This window comes from Nerophis lumbriciformis, linkage group LG25 (genome assembly GCF_033978685.3).
Source record: "Nerophis lumbriciformis linkage group LG25, RoL_Nlum_v2.1, whole genome shotgun sequence".
NCBI lineage: Eukaryota > Metazoa > Chordata > Actinopteri > Syngnathiformes > Syngnathidae > Nerophis > Nerophis lumbriciformis.
Window position 1 is genome coordinate 16165734 of NC_084572.2, and position 18908 is coordinate 16184641.

General features: G+C 38.9%; 1 protein-coding gene across 1 annotated transcript in view; it reads left to right on the plus strand.

The window, feature by feature from the left end:
- Positions 1-18027, plus strand: part of LOC133621658 (arachidonate 12-lipoxygenase, 12R-type-like) — a 57467-nt gene extending 39440 nt beyond the window's left edge. Inside the window, exons 11-14 of the mRNA XM_061983888.1 lie at positions 2864-2985; positions 4089-4189; positions 4254-4424; positions 17568-18027. Coding sequence (XP_061839872.1) covers positions 2864-2985; positions 4089-4189; positions 4254-4424; positions 17568-17747 — 574 coding nt within the window. The 3' untranslated portion in view covers positions 17748-18027. The remainder of the gene's footprint in view (positions 1-2863; positions 2986-4088; positions 4190-4253; positions 4425-17567) is intronic.
- Positions 18028-18908: the final 881 nt, after the last annotated feature.

Genomic DNA, 18908 nt, shown 5'->3' on the forward strand with positions numbered 1-18908 from the left:
GTTATGGGATGTCTTTGTTTTGTTATAAAACACATTTCAAAGTCTTTTCTTTATTTTCATGACTATTTACATTGTAGATTGTCACTGAAGGCATCAAAACTATGACACCGGTGAAGTGAAAACCCTCTTGGAGCTCATCAAAAGAATGCCAAAAGTGTGCAAAACAATAACCAGAGCAAAGGGTGGCTATTTTGAAGAAACTAGAATATAAAACATGTTTTCAGTTATTTCACCTTTTTTTGTTAAGTACATAACTCCACATGTGTTCATTCATAGTTTGGATGCCTTCAGTGACAATCTACAATATAAATAGTCATTTAAATAAAGAAAACGCATTGAATGAGAAGGTGTGTCCAAACTTTTGGCCTGTACTGTATATTAAGTTAAAAGTTAAAGTACCAATGATTGTCACACACACACTAGGTGTGGTGAAATTTGTCCTCTGCATTTGACCCATCCCCTTTGATCACCCCCTGGGAGGTGAGGGGAGCAGTGGGCAGCAGCGGTGCCGCGCCCGGGACTCATTTTTGGTGATTTAACCCCCAATTCCAACCCTTGATGCTGAGTGCCAAGCAGGGAGGTAATGGGTCCCATTTTTATAGTCTTTGGTATGACTCGGCCGGGGTTTGAACTCACAACCTACCGATCTCAGAGCGGACACTCTAACCACTAGGCCACTGAGTAGGTATATATATATATATATATATATATATATATATATATATATATATATATATATATATATATATATATATATATATATATATATATATATATATATGTATGTACACACATATATATCAAACCAACATAACAAGGGTCAACAATCTTTTTTTTTATCAAGACAACACAATATTACAGCAAGCTTAAATGTCAACACTAAACACACACAAGTCTCGTTGGTGCACTCCAAAGCAAAAAAAAAAAAAAATTTTACCTTGTGTTTGGGATTATTTGAGGCATTGTTTAACAGTCCATGAGTTCCGGAATAATAAACGAGCAGTGGCTTCACATAGTCGCCGCTAGCATTGGCACAAAGTAAGGCAATCATCCATTGGCTTGTGTCCAGGTAATGCCTTCTCCTTTACTGTAATGTCCGCTGTGGCATCTTTTTTCCGTCTCATCACAATTAAAGATTTGCTGCGGAATTAAGCTCCATTCGCTGACAAAGTGAAAGTGCCGCAAGCAGGATGCTAAAAGACTAGCTCAGTGGCTGTCTAGCAACCCAAAGCTACACAGCGATACTGAGAGTTTGAACACATTGAAAACGTTTCTGATCGCGACAGGCTGTCACAGCTCTGACCAGCGCAAGGTACGACAATTGTGGAAATAAAGTCGTCAGAAGTGCCACTCTCATTGAAGCTCTGTGAAATGGTTGCGCCGGTGTGTACAGGATGTAAACAGGATGTGACATAGATGGCCCCAGCTCTTCAAAATGGATTTGCCAGTGTGTACAGGAAGTGATGTCATTGAAATGGCAGCCCTCATAGGGTTTCCAGTGGCACACAAAATGAATGAATGGATGAATAAATGAATGAAGCGTTTGTACGCCAAGAATTTGTGCGCACACAAAGGCATATTTGGCGCTATGTAAACATTTGTAAACTGAACAGGATGTAAATAGAGTAGTTCACTTCACTACCTGCTGCCATCTAGTGGACGATTATTTAACTGCAAATGGCACACCAGTTAGATTAAATGGGCACACATTAGGGCAGTGGTTCTCAAATGGGGGTACGCGTACCCCTGGGGGTACTTGAAGGTATGCCAAGGGGTACGTGAGATTTTTTCAAAATATTCTAAAAATAACAACAATTCAAAAATCCTTTATAAATAAAAACCTATCTTTTTTTCCAAATAGTTCAAGAAAGACCACTACAAATGAGCAATATTTTGCACTGTTATACAATTTAGTAAATCAGAAACTGATGACATAGGGCTGTATTTTACTTCTTTATCTCTTTTTTTCAACCAAAAATGCTTTGCTCTGATTAGGGGGTACTTGAATTAAAAAAAAAAAAATCACAGGGGGTACATCACTGAAAAAAGGTTGAGAACCACTGCATTAGGGTACTACTATCGTTCACAGCATACAAGTGTTCCAGAGCACCCTCAAGTTGAAAAAATAAAACTAAACTACTATAATTAAAATAAAGTAGTATTGCAGTACATTGTATACACAGTATATGCATACAATATAATAATAATGATAATGGATTAGATTTGTATAGTGTTTTTTTAGACACTCAACGCAGTAAAAACTGAGAACCCATCATTCATTCACCCCACATTCATATATTGGTGGTGGTCATATGTGTTTATTAATGATGTGGAGGTTGAGGAATTAATGTAGTGTGTGATTTTCTACAAGCCAAGTTCATATGCCCGATATCTTGGCAATTGTGTACAAAATCAGAAATTGGGAGAATGATCCATTGTGGGTTTTCTCATGAAAACTAATATTGAAAAAAATTGTTGTCATTCGTTAATTTAGTATTGGTTTAATATTGAAAACGAATGGCCACCTGGTCTTTACATTTGTTTTCCTACAAGCCAGTCTGCCATCTTATCTTTAAGTAGCAACTTCCGTTTCCAATGTCAGAACATGAAAAACTTTTATTTTTGGTCCGTTTTTTTGTTTTCCTGACTAATGGTTTTTATTTTTTGTTGTATGAAATCTAAAAATAATTTAAAATTATTTTTTTTTAGATCTAATTGTCCTCTGACAAAAAAGAAGAGGACTTTGTTTCAGAATAACATTCCAATGAAATAATGTATTTTTTGCTTTTCAATTCCCATACATGTACAGAAAAGTCAATAACCAAAACAAGATGGCTGTGAATTGATCTGTTTTTCTTCACAGGTTTGTGCAAGGACTGCTAGAGTATTACTACAAAAGTGACGACGACGTCCTGAAAGATTCAGAACTGCAGACTTGGATCGGGGACATTTTTGAACATGGCTTTCTTTCCCAGCCACAAACAGGTGATCCTTTTATAATATATAGCTATGTTGTTTCAACAATCATTTTGAGTGCTTCACATGCACGCTTTACACTGACTACTCTAAGGTATCTCCAAGTTTGTGATGATATACTGGAATAAAAATGCTTGGGGTGTACTCAATTTTCAGTCCCTGGGTGGCCGCCACAGTAATGCGGTCTCTCGTAGTTGTTGCGTTTTTCATTCCTTACACTGAACAAGGAGAGCGCAATCCACCAAGTCAAATTCCTTGTGCGTTAAACATAGTTACTCCAACAATTCATACAAATTTAACTGATCCCCGCCTCACAACTTTGTCCAATCCCCTCAGTTTTCCCGCACAATTTGACTGATCATCGACCAGCAGAACTCCAATGCAACGTCACTGTCAAACCAACCAAATGTCTCCCTGCGTTGTTCTGTGTTCACTTCTTTGTTTACATTGTGCATAAACTATTTTCAACTGTGAAAATGTTTATTCTTTACTTATATGAAGGTTATGACATATTTATATCAGCCTTTTCCTTGCTATATGTTTGCATTTTTGTGTATGTTGGTCAGATGCTTTTCTCAGTTTTTTGTTTATTTTTGTTCTTTAATTACTTTTTTTCAGCAAATATTGCAGTATAATTACATAATTAATTTTCTATACTTTCACTTTCTCCCTCAATTGTGTTGCAACAAACACCGAGAAAAAAAAAAAAAAAAAAGTACTTTCCACTGCGATTTTCGGGAAGAACTTTCTGTAAATTCAGGCATCAAAAAAAAAGGGACGGATACATTTCTGTCAGTGTTCAAAAATGTTTAATTTAAGATGCAGATAAAACATATTGTGTTAGATTTATTGAAATCATGTGCTTTTTGAGGTTAGGTTTACAAAAAAACACTTACTCCATATTCATAAAACCATAAGGGGATTGATTAATGAAAAAACTTTTCTTTCAACTTTATTTTGGAAAAATGCTACTGCAAAATCAGGCATTTTATGTTGCAAAAATCACACAAAAAAAAGGCAGCAAACTGGAAGGACTGACTATTATAAAATACTGCATGCGTACATTTGAGCTACTAGCAAAAATGACACCATTTTGTTTCTGTCCCTGGCAGGAATCCCTCAGAGTTTCACCACTGTGCCTGAGATGATCAAGTTCGTCACCATGGTGATGTTCACTTGTTCCTGCCAGCATGCGGCTGTAAACAGCGGGCAGGTGAGCCCTCACTGTTTTGTGTATTATACAAATAAACCAATAACTAAAAAAACACTCGTTGCAGTACGACTACGGCGGCTGGATGCCCAACAGCCCCACGACTTTGCAGCGTCCTCCCCCGACGAAAAAAGGGACAACGACGGAGGCAACAATGTTGGCCACGTTACCTCCCGTCAGTGTGACAGCTCAAGGCATGGCGACACTCTGGCTCCTCAGCAGGCAGTCGTCAGACTTTGTAAGTAGACCAAAACTTCTAGACAAATTACAAAGTGTGTGTGTGGAGGGAAGTGGGGGGGTGGGGGGGGGGGGGGGGGGGGGGTACAAGTGCTACAAGGTTAGTTGGTCAGGGTCATCAATGTAAAAATATGTTTATTAGCCATTCCACTGAATTTCTGCCATTAGCTTGATGTAACGCTGTAAAAAAACCATACATTTAGGGATTTTTTTTCACTTCTAAATGTGATAATACAAATGTTAAATTGCTAAAAATGCGCATAGGTCCATCTCAGGCCACTTTATTTGATGTGTTACAAGATTCCTAGGTGGTAGATGACTCATTTCAGTAACAGGACTGAAAGTAACAGGAATCAGTTTTTTGCATTATCAAATACAGGAAATATAGCCCTATGGCATTTATTCCAATAGCATGTTGACACTCAGCACATTGCAGTCATTCAACATTTTTTTCTTTTCTAACTAAACACAAATATAAAATTGGTAACAGGACTGTGCTAATATTTAACCCCCGCCTTAGTCATGGTTGAAATACCATGGATTGTATACAGAAAAAAATCTGAATGATGCAACTTCCCATGGAGTATGTGACTTGTGGAATATTCCACATTTTTCAGAGGGTGTAACAGGACTGAGTGAAAACCCAGGGATATCAATCAATCCTTTTATTGTCATTGTCATAACAACATCAGTTATACAGTTAGCGTGGCGCAGTGGAAGAGTGGCCGTGCACGACCCGAGGGTCCCTGGTTCAATCCCCACCTAGTACCAACCTCGTCATGTCCGTTGTGTCCTGAGCAAGACACTTCACCCTTGCTCCTGATGGGTGCTGGTTAGCGCCTTGCATAGCAGCTCCCTCCATCAGTGTGTGAATGGGTAAATGTGGAAGTAGTGTCAAAGCGCTTTGAGTACTTTGAAGGTAGAAAAGCGCTATACAAGTACAACCCATTTATCATTTTATCATTTATCATTTTGTTGGAGCATAGTACAGCAGCATAGAAAAGAGTTGCTGGTCATTTTGATTCAATAATCTTCTGGTACATTCAGGGGCAGTCCAATAACAGTAGTTATTATGGCAGGACAGGAGAGAGGTGGGAGGGAGGAAAACAGTCAGATGTTAGAATGCAATGTCCAGGGCACGGTTATAGAGGTGGCGTTACAGAAAATGAGAAGGCTGTCGTCTCAAAGCCTGAGGATACACACTGAAAGACATTCTGGTGGTACAGCCGTGAATGGAGATGTAGCTTCTTCCAGAGGGTAGCAGGTGGAACAGGTCACGTGCAAGATGTTGTGTATTCGTCTTAGGCAGCGAGCGGTATACACGTCTCTGGGAGTGTTGTCCCTGTAAGTTTTCCCGCTACTTAAACCACTCGATGGAAGCCCTGTTAGTTAGCTTTTGTGCAGTTATCAAAGCACACTAAGAAACTGTGTCTTAGGACACGGTTTATGGCACAGTTGTCAAAGTTTACCGTTAGTTCCTGCAGGATTTTTGCGCACTTTAATTTTCCTTAAAAACAAAAGACGTTGTTTGGTCTTTCCAACCATAGAAGCAATGTTAATGTCCCAGCATGGATTGTCTGTCACAGTCACACCTAAACATTTGAAGTGTTCAACCCTCTCTAAAACCTCATTGCAAATAAAGAGTGTGGAGAGTTTTTTGCACTTTATCCGCAAAAGTCCACAATTCCTTCTTTGTTTTTAAAATGTACATGTTCCCTGAAAAAAATTATCTGATTATGCGTGCATTTTCATGCATCACACATTAAGTCGGAATACTTTATTTTGACATGCACAGCACATACAGAAAACGGAAGTAGAAGAAGAGTGACTTCCGCTCTAAACAAACATGGCTCTGTGCACGTTATTTATTTGTCTGTTTTTCCTTCTGTTCGCTACTTTTGCTTTACCTCTCTTTTTGAAATGGAGCTATTTTTTGCCCTCCATGTTGTGATGTGTACGGGTTGCCGCACGTCTTCATGGTACGACATTCTGTGTGCTTGCCTGAGACTAGCAGTCAGCACCTGGAGTAGCTGTAATGTCAAGAATAAAACAGCTCGTTGAGACGACAACTGGATCCATTCTTTTATTGTTACATCGACACATGGCACTCCAGACCATTCTTTTGTTTTTGCTAGTCTTGTTCTTAGAGCACCAAACTCAACAACAGTATATAATGCTACTTCTGTACATGTTGAACGGGGGGAGACGACAGCAATACAATCGCTTCATTTCGAGACTATTTAACTTAGTCCCTCCTCCACCACCAACGTATAGCTTATGTCATATACATGCGCAGTAAGGATCATTTTGACCCAAACTTTGGAAGAAGTGTTTTCATGCGCTCCAATCTGAATGACTATTGGAATAAACCACCCGTCTCGATCGGAATTAAAATATGATCTGAACGTGTGTGATAGGGTCAGAAAATTCCAAATGACGTTTTTGCATTAAGCATTTTTATTCCAGTTAGGCTTTTAATCTGATTAATTGTGTCCATGTGTACATAGCTAGTGGTGTCTTAGGCATGTTTGACAGTGAGGTTTAATGTAGATGAGGTAAAAGAGGCTATACAGTCATGTCTGAGGAGGTTGTAGAGCATTGGGCTTAGTAGAAAGCCCTGTGAGGCCCCGGTGTTGATAGTGTTGGAGAAGTCTACTTTCCTATTCACTCGTACTGTGTGCGGTTAGTTAAAAAGTCCAGAATCCATTTAGAGAGGGTGTTGTTCACACCGTGATTGTGGAGCTTATATCTAGGTTTGTTTGGTTGTTTTGTATTGAAAGCTGAACTAAAATCACAAAGAGCAACCTTGCAGCTCAAGATGTCCCAAGTAGTGATGGGATCGGCAGTTCTTTTGACTGTACTGAATCACTAGAATCAGTTCCTTAAATTGATTCGTTCGAAAAATTTGTTCACCGAATCACTTCTGCAGCAGCAGTTCTGTGTGCAGGTCGGCGAATCACGAGTCAGTCAGTAACAGATTCCCCAGCGGCAGATCTCGGTGTGTGTCAGTTCGCGAACGACACAAGCCCTCAGCACCCAATGAACGACGCGCACAGTGACTGAACGAGAGCCTCAATGTGACGTCCTCCTCCGCGACACAGTCAGTTCTCTGTGTCAGTAGGTTCGCGAGTCCTGTTGTTAAATATGTTTTATTGCACTGAAATGAAAATAAGAAATAAATAAAAGTGGGAAATAAAAAAAATAGTTATAGCCTACTAAAATGCTTGCAATCAACAGTTAAATTAATAGGCCTCGTTTGTTTAGTGCAAAAACAAATATTAAATTAAGAAACCCTTAACAAATGCCAACATAAAAACTAAATGTTCTGTAGCCTACGTTTAAAAATATAACAAAGAAAATATTAACTTAAATGTGCAAACAAAAAGAAAATAAATAGGCTACCTTAAATAAAACAAAACAAATATTAAACCAAGTGCCAGAAAAGCCAACATTAAAACTAAAATTTCTGTAGCTTACATTTAAAAATATAAAAATGGAAATATCAACTTAAATATGCAATAAAAAAGAAAATAAATAGCTTAAATAATATAAAAATCAAGATAAATAATAGCCTATGTATATGTACATACATTAGTTATTATTTTTTATTTTAAATCTTCTCAAACAGCCTGCCCTACACTTTACCCCCCGCCCCTCCCCCTCGCGTCGCTGCTGCTCAGCCTTGCCCTGCACTGACTTTCTTTCTGTCTCCTCTACTCTCATAACTTTATGTGTTGAGATAATGGGGACGGGGCGCGTGTGTGTGTTTGTTTTCATGTGGCTTGATTCAACATTAGCCGTTAGCTTGGAGAATGAATGGAGAACGGATGCCAATGGCATGAAACATATCTCCGCGACGGGAGGAGAATCACTCGCGGCATTGGGGCAAGCAGAGGAGAGAGTGAGAGCGTTGTCGTTCACTGAGTGATTCATGTCGTTAATCCGCGGTGAACGAATCGTTCGCTCAGTCCCTCCCCCCGCCCCCATGATGAGTAGCTGGCTGCGTCGTTCGCCGACGTCACAGAATGCGCCAGTTCCACTCATACCGGCATGGTCGCGGCGGAGCTCAACTGAACTGAGAAAGGAACGAATCAGTTCATGAAGTGATTCGGTTCAGTACGTTCACTCAAAAGATTCGTTCCTTCGAACGAATCATTCGCGAACGACACAACATTAGTCCCAAGGGTCTGTGGAGTCTTATAGCAATGGTGTCTCCTGTCGATCGGTTCTCACGGGATGCAAACTGGTATGAATCAGGTGATGGTCAAATTGCTTTTTAATGTGTTTAACTACTTGCCTCACATGTACTTAGCTAGTATCGGGGTCAGTGCTTTAGGTCTTCAGTCATTTAGACATGTACTATTGGTCTGTTTAGGGATGGGGACTACTGTGGCTGTGTGATTTTCGAATTAATTGCGATTTTCACTTATAACGATTCTTAATCAATTAAAAACAAAATAATCAAAAAACGATTAAAAAAAAAAAAAAAAATATATATATATATATATATATATATATATATATATATATATATATATATATATATATATATATATATATATATATACTGATGATTGAGGGAACCCCCCCTCATGAAACAGGCCTGTAGAGATGAAATAGTCTTGTGATTTTTTTCCCACACATACATATATTGCGCTCTACTACGATATCGAGCACTATTTTTTGGATAACCTTATTAAGACATATATATATATATATACATATATTCCTGTCCAGCAACTCAGACAAATCTTGTTGATGATGATTGTAGATGATCATATCTGCCGTACAGATTTTCTTCAGAAAAGAGAAGTGTTGAATACTTCTCCTGTTGCCTTGCTTGTATTTGACTTTATTCAATGTTTGGGTAGAATTTTATTAAACAAAACCAAGTTTATTTTAAGTAATACATACATTTATCAGAGCTGTTATCTATTTTATAGAGAAAAGTTTTATTAAAAAAAAGTATTGATTTTGAATCAAGAATCGTTTTGAATCGAGAATCAATTTTGAATCGAATTGTTACCCCCAAGAATCGAATAAAATCAAAATTAAGACATCTGTTTTAACACACGACACAACATTAGGCCCGGCTGCTTTCCTTGGGTTGGTGTTACGAAAGGTGTGATTTACTTCATGTGTGCTCAGGACTGGGGCAGTGGAGGGCAATGGGGGTGGGGGGTGGGGAATAATACTGAATCTGTATTATCCATCCATCCATCCATTTTCTAACGCTTGTCTCTATCAAAATGGGCCTAAAAATATTAAATTCCTCACCTAGGGTGGCACTACTCTTTGCTGAGGAAGAGGTATTTTTTGAATTGTAGTTACCTTGGCACCTTTACACACCTGCTACGGATCTGCGTCATCTAGCGTTTTTGACTTGGCAACACACACGGACTTGTTTAGATGATGGACACAGTCGACGCATAAATTAATGTAGTGCAACACTATTGAGGTGTAGCCGTCCAGATATTCACGTGAAAGTGCACTCTCATCTCTAAAAACTTCTCAAAAAGTGTAGTAAGAATAGTCATGGAGCTTAGGGATAGCATCTTCTGGCCATGTTCTTAAAGTTAAAGTTAAAGTACCAATGATTGTCACACACACACTAGGTGTGGCGAGATTATTCTCTGCATTTGACCCATCACCCTTGATCACCCCCTGGGAGGTGAGGGGAGCAGTGGGCAGCAGCGGTGGCCGCGCCCGGGAATCATTTTGGTGATTTAACCCCCAATTCCAACCCTTGATGCTGAGTGCCAAGCAGGGAGGTAATGGGTCCCATTTTTTATAGTCTTTGGTATGACTCGGCCGGGGTTTGAACTCACAACCTACCGATCTCAGGGCGGACACTCTAACCACTAGGCCACTGAGTAGGTACCAGGAGAGTCGAAAACATGTTGCCTCTGTTTTGAAGCGGTTATGATATATATCTCATTAATGACACCAAAAGACTTCCAAAGTTTGTGAAAAAATAGATCTGATCAAAATAGTATCAATCTCACAGAAATTCCTGAGCCATTTTGAGAATAAATGACGAAGTCAGTCACGTGATCCATGACGCAGAGTTAGGAACTACAGATCTTTTCCCCATCAACAATAATGCTAATCAAGCAGACTTTGTGAGAGCCAACAACAACTACTTTGGCAAAAATTAGGATCCAGAACCTTATATATTTGAGCCTGAACACAAAGTGGATGAGCAATAAGTTTTAGAAGCCGAGTGCCAGTCAGATCCAGTTTTATTGAAACGCTATAGCCTTAGCAGCACTGCTATAGGTGCTAATTATACAAATTAACCATAAAAACCTTACACTTACTGTACAATTTCCACTGTCGCTGGGATGCCGACCGACAGGACGCTCACATAATCCTGTTTAGATGAAGATTCCATTGCAATCCTCACAAAGGGTTAAAAATAAAGTTGCCACAACTAGCGTCTTTTTGTGTCTTTTTTGACATCTCGGGAGATGTCAAAGTCGACCAGCCTCTCGGTCCATGGCCACATTTGTCTACTACCAGGTGAGAAATGCATTATTCATAATCTTGAATTAACTTTTATCAACTTTGAGCCAAAGCAGAAGCAATGTGTCAACAATAGCAGCTAAGCTAGCATTAGCTCACTGCTATCAATGCACCACTAAAACTGGTCTTCTGCGTCATCGCTTATAATAACTTGACCCAATTGTTAGCTATTTATTTATGATTTTGAATGCATAAAAAAAAAAGCCAAGCGTATGTGTTTTTGTCTTGCAGAAGGATTGTGAATGATAAACAGCACATCTATTTCCACTTTCTGCGTATTTCCAGTATGACTGATCTGATAATATGGTCAGAGTGCAGAAGCGTTTCTACCGTGACGTGAAATCTACGAAAATTGCTGAAAGATATTCAGAGCGGAAGATTCAAAACAGCTGACTGAATTTGTGACATTTTGTGATGTTTAGACAATATTTTTACATATTTTGCGGATTTTAAACACAATTGGATATGGTTTAATGGATACAATGAAACACAATCAAGCATATAAAGTCAACTTGTTTTTTCCACTCTGGCACAGCAGTTCAGATTTTGGGTGTGTATCACGGGTGTAGCAGAAGAGAAAGGTGATCTAACAGGTATAATTGAGGGTAGGCGTGGGCTCTGTATGCACTGCCATGTTTGTGTAAACCTGATCAAGCGTTTTCCTCCCTCGGTTGCACAGTTTAGGCTTCCATGAAACGTAAACATGTAACCGTTTTTACAGTCAAGACTAGTTAGTCTCTACTGACTGATGAGATTTCGTCTGAGCTCCTTCATATGAATTAGAGTTAGCACATTATCTCGATTTGCAAAAGGGAAATAGCTGTAATGTCCTCCTTATTTGTGATGTTTAATGCATGAGAGGCTTGCATATAGAAAGGTACTCTCATTCATTTCCTGATAATAATACACTGAATATCTTTTGTTCCCATCATCATGTCGCACCACAAAGAGACGACGTAGCAAAAATATAAGTGTCCTAACTTTTTCCACCAAAGTCCACTTTCTGTAAAGATCCAATTTGTAATTTAGTAAAAAAAGAGGGAGAGAGGCAAAAAACATGTATTCAAAGACAACGGGCCAATACAAATAAAATTAGTCACAAATTGCATCTGGATTGTATTTATAACACCCTTGAGGTAGCCTAAATACAATAATGTTAAAGTATTTATTGAACCACAAAAACAATTTCAGAAGGAACAACATTATTTTTTTTAAATCAATGGCTGTTCTCATCCAGGTCTTTGTAATCTCAGGGCATTCAATCAATCACAACTGGACTGTTTGTCTGAGAAGACGTTTCATCTCTCATCCAAGTAGGCTTCAGCAGTTCATGCTCATAGAATTAGATTGTTAGATCTAGTCTTAAACTTAGATAGGTCTTATCTAGTCTAGTAGCTGGTGCCAAAACCCCAACTATTTATACTCCCAACACAAGGAGGGTGTGCCTTGGCAAGGATGGTTCCGCCCTATTTTCAAGAGAAAAACAGCTGTTAAGATGCAAATTAGCAACCCTTCTTGTCAATGCCAACGACAGTTGGTAAAGTGGAATTTCTCCTCGTTGGTATTGAGAAATTGGCCTTCTCTACTGGCCTAACATAAATCGTGATCATAAATTGATAAAAGTTAATTCTATTTTTAATTTACTTTCCCTAAATATATAACATTATTCATCATATTATCTTCTTGTCATATTAGGCTCCAGTGTTGCTGTTTTTACATTAGAGCTTTTATTCAATCAGAATTCAGCTAGCTTGTTGCCAGCGCTGTTTAAATCTGCCAAAGGCCTTCTGAATCAACAATGTGGCGAACTGTGCAGTGTAGGTGAACGGGAAACATACCGTCGATAAACAGTTGCGATAGCCAATCAGATCCTGAGTTGTTGACAGTTGAACCGTTGAATGTGACATTAACTCCTCCTGTGATTAAATTAGTATCCAATTACAAATTTTGAGAGCAGCAAATCAAACAGAGGCGCACTTGGCAGCAGAGAAATCTGATACGTAGTCGCTTTTTTAACCCATGAAGGCTGAAGGAAAGCAAAACGTTCATTAGGTTGTAGATATATATTTGCAATGCCATTTTCAAAAAGGACATTTCAAGAGAAGCTAGATCTAATGAGACGAGTTCGGCTGACCCCCGAGCTTGCTAACCTGTGCCAGCTGGTGAAATGGTTTGGCCGCCACTTCCAATTGAATCAACCAACTATGAGCGGTACTCCTGGCTTCCGGCTTCCGATTCTGAGTTCAAATATTTGATTTCTTTACTTTTTCATGTTTAATATGTTTTTACAATTATTAACATTTTGACACTACCACGTAAGATATGCTTCAATATTTAATGCGGGTTTGTTGATTTTTAAATGGGTCAGAAGATAGGCCGTTTTGTACACTATTGAGGTGATTAAATTCACAGTGGTGTGCAAGTGTGTTTCTGTATGGTATTTCTCCAGCTGTGGTCATGTGGTGACATACATTTTGGTATTATGAGAGGTATTTATTAAAGTCGGACTAAGTAGGATACTACTAATGTACGGCCCGCCAGTGGAACGACCACCATCAGCACAAAATCAGTCGGAATTATCCCTGATAGCATTCCATTCAGTTGTAAAAGTTGGCACAAAATGAGCATCTGTGACCAGAATATTACTAACTCCTGTTATTTGTTGGAGGCTAAATTGGTCTTTTAGGAATGGTTGAAAGGACAGTCCTGTATGTGGGAGACAGGAGGTGTCACAGACCACCTCCTCTATTCACGGATGGTTTTTCAACCTTGACATAGATGGCTTCCTTCACAACTCTTTCGTACCATCCGTACTCCCTGTCCAGTATCTGTACAGTTTTGTTCTTAAGGGAGTGCTGTTTCTCCTGGAGGTGCAGGTAGACAGCTGAGTTTTGGCCTGAAGAGTTTGCCTGCCTATGCTGTGCCATACGCCAGCTTAGTGGTTGTTTTGTTTCCCAATATATGAATCAGTGCATTCATCATTACACTGTATAGCATACACCAGTTTTTGTGGGTGTGGGGTGTCCGGTCTTTAGGATGCACCAGTCTCTGTCTCAGGGGGTTGCCTGGTTTAAACTGTACTGGGATGCTGTGTTGACTTTTTTTATATACTGTATTTATTTATTATTATTTGTAAAGATGATGCTTGGATAAGTCAGCATGGTTGAAGTCCCCTGCTACAAGAACGCTGTTGGGGTGTGCGACCAGGCTATTGTCAATGCTGTTATGTATTTGTGCTAGCACTAGTTTCACATTGGCATCTAGAGAATTGTACATCGCACAGATGTAAACAGTGGCATAACTCCCTTGGGAGAGAGCACGGTCTGCATTTTATCAGCAAAATCAACTCCACGTCTGTGTTTCAGTTTATCCACTCACGACATTTATGCACCAGTTGTTGTGAGTATAAACACACAACCCTCCGCCGGTCTTCTCACCAGAATCCGCAATGTTGTCAGCTCGGTGGGCAGTGAAGCCAGTGAGCTCAGTTGCCACATCTGGGATGGTGATTTCCAGCCAGGTTTCCATAAAAATTTGAGCTACACAAGCTCATCGTGGCTGTAAAGTATTGCCTGTGCGACAAAAATATGCCAGAAAACACAAAGTAGCATCAACAAGGTGCAAAGTCTATGCCGTCTGTAAGAGCTTCTGGCTGATACGACCACGCATGTTGCCACTGACAGCCAACAAAAACTCACACTTTTTATTTTAATTATTAAAGTGTGAATATTAACTTTTTTTTAAGGTTAAAAGTATATTTGGGATAAAGAATAACAGAAATATGTACAAAAAACATTTCTGAAGGATTTAATCGAAGAATTACCCTTAACACTAAAAATGAGTATTGGTGCCCGTCCATGCTTCCTGAAATTAGTTTACCATGAAATATAGTCATTTGTATTCATTAAATAGTAGGGATATAACAGCATCAATATCTCACTGTATGCCATTATCACGATATTTAGGCCACAGTACATTATTATTGTGTTGTATGTCAAAAAAAACAACAACAAAAAAACTATTTATACTCCCAACACAATGCCATAGTGTGTAAAATGAAGTGGCAGGAATGTTAATAATAATAATGTAAGTACCTTCACAAACTAATGTTTGGCTTCGCTGACGTCAAATATCTTCTCTGGGTGACGGTTTATGAGGTGGCGACTTGACCAGGGTGTACCGAATGCAGCTGGATAGGCTCCCCCCGCGGCATCAAGAGAGACAAGCTGTGATTTATGGATGGACGGGTTGAGGATTTATCAAGTACATTTTCAGTTTACCTGTATTTCCCGCAGTGGACAATTTTTTGTTGTTGTTGAGTTCCCTTTGTACGTGACCAGCTGACTGTGTCTGCTTGGAAACGCTCGAGACAAAAGTAGTACGCTTGCTTTGCAGAACACAGACTTTCTTACCTCTGCCAAAAAGCTTATGTTTTCGCCAGGTTTTGTTTGTTCGCAACAAAACTCAAACAGTTGTGGATAGATTTTGATGAATTTTTCAGGAAATGTCTTAAAAAAACAATTCCTTTCATCTATTACGAACACACTTCCAATTCCTGGTTTCGACGTTCCACGCCCCCCATCTTGTTGGCCCCGCGCTGTAGAGGGGATTCTGGGAGATGGAGTTTATTTTCAGACCCGGCCAACTCTAAAGCGCCAGAAAAAAAACTCCACACCAAGTTTTTGTTTGTTACCGTCACTCGTCACGGCATTATTGTGCAGACTTTGAAACCGCAATATATTGTAAAATACTGTTACAGGCTAATTAATTACACATTTAGATGAATGTGCAGTACACTTTGCAAGATTAAAACATTTTATTTTATTAGTCACTTCATCGTGCATTTATACTTTTTATTTCCTGGGGATGCTAATGACACAGATTTTGTGTAATGGCATTTATCCTTTTGATTTTGTTAGTTTTCCAATCCATGCATCGTGTTCTAAGTAAAGGTCTATATGTGCCTTGTGAGTGACTGGCGTCCGGTCTCGGGTGTCAACTTGGCAACTTTGTCGCTAAATCTGGTGACTTTCCAAATCCTCTTGCTGACTTTTTTGTAAACAACTATTAGCGACAAACCTGGCGACTTTTTCCGGTGTTACTGGAGCCTTGTCTTGCGTCGCGGAGACTCTGAGGTGTAAAGCACACTGCAGGTACTGTCATCAGCGAGCAGTGTCTGGCACTGCTGTGTGCCCCTCCCCCGTTCCAAAGCAGTCACAGGCGGTCAGTCTAATTCAGGGGTCACCAACATTTTTGAAACCAAGAGCTACTTCTTGGGTACTGATTAATGCGAAGGGCTACCAGTTTGATACACACTTAAATAAATTGCCAGAAATAGCCAATTTGCTCAATTTACCTTTAACTCTATGTTATTATTAATAATTAATGATATTTATCTTTGTGGAAACACTGATCATCTTAATGATTTCTCACAATAAATATATATAGAGAAACAGATCAATATCAATATGCAACACTTTATTTTTATATTTTCTCTAAGTGCACATTTTTCAAATTGAACATTTTCAAATGATCACTTCTAAGACAGTCTTGTGAAATCACAATATCCCATTTTAACTAGCTAGCCACTAACATTTTTTAACAAATCATGAATTACTTTGCACCACGTTTGTACAAATAATAACATATGTAAAATACAAAAGTCAACTCTCACATTTTTAAATAAATCATGTCACACTTTGAACTGGACACCAAATCTGTTATCTGTTTCTTAGTCAGTTAGTGAAGACCAAGTCTTTAAAATATTTTCTTGGATTTTCAAATTCTATGCGTTTTGTCTCTCTTAGAATTAAAAATGTCGAGCAAAGCGAGACCAGCTTGCTAGTAAATAAATAAAATTAAAAAAAATAGAGGCAGCTCACTGGTAAGTGCTGCTATTTGAGCTATTTTTAGAACAGGCCAGTGGGCTACTCATCTGGTCCTTACGGGCAACCTGGTGCCCGCGGGCACCGCGTTGGTGACCCCTGGTCTAATTGCAGCGAGTGCTGCTGCTGTTGTGTAACGCTACATTAATCACTGCAACATCCCAATCCCGTCGTTCATGTTAATGAGCCAGTCAATAGATGAGAATAATGTCACAGCCGTCTAGTCTTTTGATTATATTTGATTCTCTAATACTGTAATTGGGTTAAATTGACTAAATAAAGTTTAACTCACCAGAACAAAGACAAATGACCAAAGTAAATATTGACAGTGTCACGGTGACGGGTGACATCCATTACCTGCATTGTTAACCACCTTGTACTATCAGTTTTTCACTATTTAGAGCGTACAGAAAAGGGAAAGAGTTGTCTCACATAAGTATTGTAGGATGATGGCCAAAATTTCATTAAAAATGCAGTTTTCCTCTAAGGTGTTACACGCAAAGATTTTAGAAATCTGAAAATATTTTTTACTTGTTTCAGACCCCTCACATATATTAACAAACATGTTGCACAACAGAACCAATGTTTTACTCGCGGTAAGGCATACTGGTCAGCATTTGCATATACAAATAAAGGAAATGTGCTGAAAGTAGGGAAAATATGGCAAACACTGGACTATTACAGTTAATTGAATAAAGCTGTTAATTGGAGAATTTGTGATAACTATTCCTTAGGTTGCCCTGGGACACTACCCAGAGGACCACTTCACTGAGGAGAACCCCCGCCAGCTGCAGAGGGAGTTTAAAGCAGAGCTGGAGGTGCTGACTACAGACATCAGGAAGAGGAATGCAGATCTGGAAATCCCTTACACTTACCTGGATCCAAAGAGCGTGGAGAACAGCGTGGCCATCTAAAACTAGTCTACCAACGTGTCGTATATGTTACGTGTTATATATACAAGCAAGTCATCTATATCTGCTTTGATCTTATGTTATGCATTAATATTTGTCTTTTTGCAATGCTGAAAACAGGTACTGAAGCAGAACCTCTAAATAAGCACAATCAGATAAAAGTGAAAGTATAACTACTCACCTTTTGAAGGCACAGCAAGTTATTTGCAGAACTGTACCTACACCTAGTGGCCTGTCATAGGCATTGCTTGATTAAACTAAATAAAGTGTCATTTTGTTTGCATCTGTTTGGAAAAGTTACTTTGTGTATGCATATTGCATTGAGAAGCCACACGCTTTCTTATGGCCATGTCCTCTTCTATGGTTATCGTCGCCTTTTTTCCTTCTCCATCATTAATCTGCCCTTAATCCAGCAATTTAACATTGCTTTAGAGTACATTACGAACAAAATATTTTTTAAAGTTTGTTGACTTTTAATGATGGATGCTTTTTAAACTCCCCAGTTTTGGTTTTAAACATGAGGGGTATAAAGTGTAAAGCAGGGGTGGTCAATATATGATTTGTCACCTGTAATAACAAAGCTGACACAATGTTTGGTCTTTAAATGTATAAAATGTGCAGGTAGGCCTTCGTTGGGTGTTCCGGTTCTGGCCTGGCTGGTGGGCTAGTCTCTGGGTTGCCCTGCGGAGCTGCCTGGCATTGTATTGTTTTATTTGGTGTGTATGTGCATGCGTGTGTGGGGGTGTTGGGGTGTGCTTGTGGCCCTGCCTCAGCGTGACGTTCCTGCGTTGCTGCTTACTGCGCAGGGTCTGTCCAGGTGGCGCTAGGCGTTGTTATACAGCCGGGTTTCGGGGACCCTACCTGTCCTCTTTTTATTTTCATTCATGCATTTTTTTAATTTTTATATTTGAAAAATCTTTTAGATATATGATATATTTATACATATATATATATATATATATATATATATATATATATATATATATATATATATATATATATATATATATATATACATTTATTAAATACTTGTTAACTCTTGTTTTATTTATTTATATATGTATATATGTGTGTATTAGTGTTGTCACAATACCAATACTGTGGCACCGGTACCAAAATTATTTCGATACTTTTCGGTACTTTTCTAAATAAAGGGGACCAAAA